This window comes from Trichechus manatus, unplaced genomic scaffold (genome assembly GCF_000243295.1).
Source record: "Trichechus manatus latirostris isolate Lorelei unplaced genomic scaffold, TriManLat1.0 scaffold00344, whole genome shotgun sequence".
NCBI classification, from domain to species: domain Eukaryota; kingdom Metazoa; phylum Chordata; class Mammalia; order Sirenia; family Trichechidae; genus Trichechus; species Trichechus manatus.
The window spans coordinates 13,474-19,412 of record NW_004444280.1 but is presented as its reverse complement, the minus strand read 5'-3'; the positions used below and the strand labels follow the sequence as shown (position 1 = coordinate 19,412).

Genomic DNA, 5,939 nt, shown 5'->3' with positions numbered 1-5,939 from the left:
GGCAGTTCTACTCTGTCACATGGGGTTACTATGAGCAGGAATCGACTAGACAGCACTTAACAACAACTGTGTATATATATGTATGTATATATATGTATATATATGTATATATATGTATATGTATATGTATTAATTACAGCCAAGAAAACCCTATGGGGCAGTTCTACTCTTGTACATGGGGTTACTATGAGCAGGAATCGACTAGACAGCACTTAACAACAACTGTGTATATATATATATGTATATATATGTATATGTATGTATATATATGTGTGTGTATATATATATGTATGCTGTCAAGTTGATTCTAGCTCACAGTGACCCGTGTTTATACATGTGTGTATATACACATGTATGTGTGTGTGTATATATATATTGTGTGTATATATATATATAAAAACACATTGCCGTTGAGTCGATTCTGACCTTTAGGCGTAATCTTTACGGAAGCAGATTGCTGCATCTTTCTGCCACGGGGCTGCTGGTGGGTTTGAACTGCTGGCATATATATATATGTCTCAGACCCATTGCTTTGAGTCTATCCCAGCTCGTGGCAGTGCTGCTGGGTGGGTTCAAACCACCAACCCTTAGGTTCTGGTTGACACAAATTTTTGTGCCATCCAGGCGTCTTATAAATGTATACAAAACGAGCTCTAATATTGTGTTCACAGAACTTTCACAGTACAATATTTTCATAAACGTTGAGTTATGTATTGAACATTTGGAACATTTCACTTACGTTCAATTATCAGCAAGACCTATATTTTAGAAACACAGTGAAAATAATGGTAGCATCTCTGCCAGGTGATTTAATCTATGAAACATGAGGCAATTCAGGGCAAAATATACATGTTTACTGTGTATGGTAATGGTAAAATTGTAACAGATTTATATCCAACAGCATGCAGCCTGTTTTTAACAGAAGGCATATGGTAGAGAACCTCTGTGAAAGTTATGAAGATGATCAGTGTGGACAGACCTTCAGCTGGATTCCAGATGTTTCTGTGCTCAAAAGAACTCTTATTGAAGCGTATCGTTCTGAATGCCCTGAGTGTGGAAAATCCTTCATGGATCATTCATCACTTAGGCGTCATATCAGATCTCACTCTGGATGTAGTGCCTGTCAGTGTAAGCAATGTGGAGCCTGCAGTTGTCGCTCTTACCTCAGCACTTCTGTGAGTGCTTTTACTGGAAGGAAACCCTATGAATGTAAAGAATGTGGGAAAACCTTTAGGTGGCCATCACATCTCACTTCACATGTAAGATGTCACAGTGGAGAGAGGCCTTATGAATGTAAGGAATGTGGCAAAGCCTTTCATACATCCTCAAACCTCACTATACATATGAAAATTCACAGTGGAGAGAGGCCTTATGAATGTAAGGAATGTGGGAAAGCCTTTCGTCAGTCCTCAGGCCTAACTACACATAAGAGAACTCACAGTGGAGAGAGGCCTTATGAATGCAAGGGATGTGGCAAAGCCTTTCGTCTTTCCTCACACCTCACTAGACACATGAGAACTCACAGTGGAGAGAGACCTTATGAATGTAAGGAATGTGGCAAAGCCTTTAGTCAGTCCTCAAGCCTCACTACGCATGTAAGAACTCATAGTGGAGAGCAGCCGTATGAATGTGAGGAATGTGGTAAAGCCTTTAGTCAGTCCTCATACTTCACTAAACATATAAGTACCCACAGTGGAGAGAGGCCTTATGAATATAAATAAAACAAAGGTCCCCAGGCTGTGGAAAATTCCACTGCCTCAGGCAGCTTGCTTAGCATGCCCTGTAGCTTTAACATTCTGGTTCCCTTTAACTGCTGCCCAAAACTAGAGGAAATTGGCAGAAACCAGTTTAGGCGCCATGTTGACATTCTGAATAACCTTTTAGCTCATTAAATACCTCATACTTAGTAACTTCCCTACCACTGGGTGGAGTTTAACTGCCATTTTCTGAACCTGCAATGCATGAAGTTACATGTAAACCGCACTGCACCTGCACAGTATGATTAAGAATGTTACTGATGTAACTTGTATGGACTTCCTACTTGTAAACCCCACAAAAGTAACCTTCCCTCTTTACCTCACTGAGCAGTCTTGGTGGCAGCAGCCCTGACTGTTCCTTTTGCAATGAAATAAAAGTGCCTTTCTGATCTCCCACCTCAGTCTCTTGTTTATTGTCTGAAAGATTCGTGCTGAGCAAAACCTGGGGTTTCCACCTGGCAGCATAAGGTATGTGGCAATGCCTTTAGTTGGCCATCACACCTTACTACACATGTAAGAACTCATAGTTTAGAGAGTCCTTACGAATTTAAGAAATGCGGCAAAACGTTTAGTCACTCCAGACTTCACTGCACATATAAGAAGTCACAGTGGAGAGAGGCCTTATGAGTGTAAGGAATGAGGCAAAGCCTTTATTTGGTCCTCAGACTTCACTAAGCATACATGTACTCACAGTGGAGAACAGTCTTATGAATGTAAGGAATGTGGGAAAGTCTTTTATATGTCTTCAGACCTCACTATGCACATGAGAATACACAGTGGAGAGAGGCCTTGTGAATGTAAGAAATGGGACAGAGCCTTTTGTCTCTGCTCATACCTCTAGACATGGGAGAACTTATAGAGGAGAGGTGTTATGAATGTAAGGAATGTGGGAAAGCCTTTTATATGTCTTCAAACCTCACTATACACATGAGAATTCACAATGGGGAGAGGCCTTGTGAATGTAAGAAATGGGACAGAGCCTTTTGTCTCTGCTCATACCTCTAGACATGGGAGAACTTATAGAGGAGAGGTGTTATGAATGTAAGGAATGTGGGAAAGCCTTTTATATGTCCTCAGACCTCACTGCACATAAGAATTCACAATGGGGAGAGGCCTTATGAATGTAAGGAATGCGGTGAAGCCTTTCGTAAGTACTCACACCTCATGAGACATGAGAACTCATTGGAGAGAGGCCTTAAGTAAGGAATGTGGAAAAGCCTTTAGTCAGTCTCCAGTGCTTATGGAACATAAATAACCTCACAGTGGGAGAGACTTTATGAATGTAAGGAACGTGGAAAAGCAGCTGTTCCACATCCCTCACTGGATACATAAGAAATCACTCTGAGAGAAACATTTTGAATGTACGAAATGTGGGCAATTCTTTTGTGAATCCTCACACCTCACCATATTAAAATTCACAGTGGAGAGAGGTTTTACTAATATAGAGAATATAGGAAAATCTTCAGATGTCCTTCATCCTTTGGAACATATCCAAGAAGGATACTGGAGAGAAACAATATACGTTTAAGTAATGTTGGGTAGCTTTAATCTCTTTTTTCTTTTTTGTCTACCTGAAAGAAGATACGTGGCAGAGAAACCATGTAAGTGTAAGGAATGTGGGTTTTTGTTTTCCTCTCCATACTTTCAAAGACTCTATGCATATGGGAAAGCCTTTCCTACACGTAGGAGATGTGAGTAGTGATACTGGAGAGACATCATGTAAATGTAATGTCCATGGAAGCATCTGCAAGTATTTTTCAATTCATAGACAACATGTAAGATACTGTACTGTGGATAGATCCTATGAATGTAAAAGATGATGGACACTTTCAGTGTCCCTCCTACCTCAGAACGCCAATGAGGCCTCACACCCTTGAGAGTCCTTGTGACTATGAGCGTTGTTTGAAAGTCTTCATTCACATTTCCATTTTTGTGCACAAAGAGATTCAGAAAACCTGTAAGAGAAGGAAAACTCACTGGGTGTTGATGAGGTAGGATTCGTAATAGCGAGAGAGAAGTGGCAAGCACCCTGTCAGGTGGAAAACATGCGAGAGCAGGAAAAACAAGCCAGTTCCATTGAGTTCTGGCTCTCAGAATTTTCACTGTGTTTGTTTTATCATGATTTTGTTTAATTTGTCTCGTGTATTTTTTGTAAGGTAGATGCTGGGTCTAGCACAATTCTAATACAAATGTAATTTGAGTCAAAGATGTAAAATATTTTAGTAGCCATATTAGAAAATTAAAAGTGTAAATGTGACATTGTTAATGAAAAATCTTACTTAACCGAATATGTCTGGTTATTGTCAATGTAAAAATTGTAAATGAAATTAACAACTAAAGTAATCAATATAAATTTATTTTTGGGACATTTTACATTTCCATCCCTTTGTACTCAGTCCTCCAGAATCCAGAAGCAGCACAACTCATACATTTTACTGTTGAAAAAGGACATTCACAATCTCAGGTTACTTCAAACATACTTCTCCAATGATTGAATCAAGTTTGTTATATTTAAATTAATCAAAGTTAATTCACTTTCTCAGTTGCACGAGCCACATAGGTTGTTGACACAACTCTGTTAGTGTTTGAATGCAAAAGAAGTCCCCAGATCACTTTGTACTTTCCTGTTTCAGATCTAGAATCAACCATTTCTCCCCAAAACTCTGGTTCCTTTTAGAAATCAAGGTCTGTGCAATCCATGGGCTCAGTGCTAAGCCAAAACTTGTTGCCATTGCGTGAGTGTTATTTCTGCCTTTCAGTGAACATCTAAAATACATATTTTCTTACATCATAAATTCATACTTATATTCCCAATAACAAATTTAAAATTATAAGCTTTTTTAATGTCAAAGAAATGGTGCCAGACAATGCTAAATAGAGAAATTAGACTTTATTCAGGCTATTGCGATAGGAGAGAGACCTCGGCCTGAGTCTGAGTTCAACTCCAAAGAGTAAGGTGAATCAGGATTTTTTAATGACTTTTGGGTGATACGGGGCACTAGAAACTTACTAAGAGGAAGTTTGCAAGGAATAATGGAGCAGAAAGTCGGGTTTTAGGCAGGAATTCTAATGGTTTTCAGAGATGTTTGCTCAAGGCTGACTTACTAGGCTGAAGGAAGAAACATTCCTGGGGTAAATGATGTAAATGGGCAAATCTTGTCATTTTCTGTTATTTTACATTTGTATCTTTTATATATCTTTTCTGTCAATAAAATCCTTGGTTCCTGGTAACATTCAAATACTTTCAAAATCATACTAATAGTACTACCAAATAAAAACTTACACAGTAAAGTTGTGAGGTTTTTGTTTTGTTTTGCTTTGCTTTTACAATCATGCATCACTTAATGTCCACAATACATTCTGTGAAATAGGATGTTATGTGGTTTGAAGGTTGTACAAACATACCTAAATCACGAGCAATAGCATTCACTGATGATTTTCCACCTTCCTGTTGTTTTAATAACCTTTTGTTTCACTTACAAATCAATACTTCTCCTTTGCCTCTTGCTGCTGCTATCGCTAGCACCAGTTTTGCTGTGTTTGGGAGCCATGATGCACTTCACGGTAATATTTTTGAAAGGAAATTAAGCAGAGAGAGAACACTGACAATCAAGAGACATGTTACGTGAGATTGGATACTGCTGCCTATGAGTCAAAGCATACACTGTTACACGGCAAACTATAAGTGGGGAAAATTCACGTTAAAATAGAAAGTACAGTACATACATAAGCCAGTAACATAGGTAGTTATGACGTTATATGTGTTCTGTACCATATTTGTGTATTGTACCATTATATGGCTGGGTTGAGTGGTGATAACACTGGAATGTGGTCCAGAAGGGCTTTGCTTTCACAGAAAGCAGAATAGGAGTCTAGCATGGGCAGTCAGGCCCAGCACTGGGGAAAGACATTCTCAGAGACACATGGTCCTCCTGATGACCTGTCACCTTGGGCATCAAGGACTGTGTGGGTTTCAGTTGTCCTTTGAGCTCTCCACTAAGTGGAACCTTTCCTGGTATTTTATTCCCATTGAGCTTAATGTCCCCCGCATTGGAGGTCAGGCTTGTTTCTTTTCTTGACCTACTCCTACATTTGGAGTGACTAATTTTAGTGCAATGTGACAACCAGCTCCTGGGGCTGCAGACAATGGTGGTGATGCTACAGGCTGGCACAGGCTCGGCC

General features: G+C 39.4%; 1 protein-coding gene across 3 annotated transcripts in view; it reads left to right on the top strand.

Annotated features, from left to right (window-relative positions):
• LOC101347396 (zinc finger protein 791-like) overlaps positions 1–2,540 on the top strand; it is a 38,029-nt gene extending 35,489 nt beyond the window's left edge. For all 3 annotated transcript variants that reach the window (XM_023725659.1, XM_023725657.1, XM_023725658.1), the window contains one exon: positions 902–2,540. In XM_023725659.1, coding sequence (XP_023581427.1) covers positions 902–1,721 — 820 coding nt within the window. In that variant the 3' untranslated portion in view covers positions 1,722–2,540. The remainder of the gene's footprint in view (positions 1–901) is intronic.
• The last annotated feature ends 3,399 nt before the right edge of the window (positions 2,541–5,939 follow it).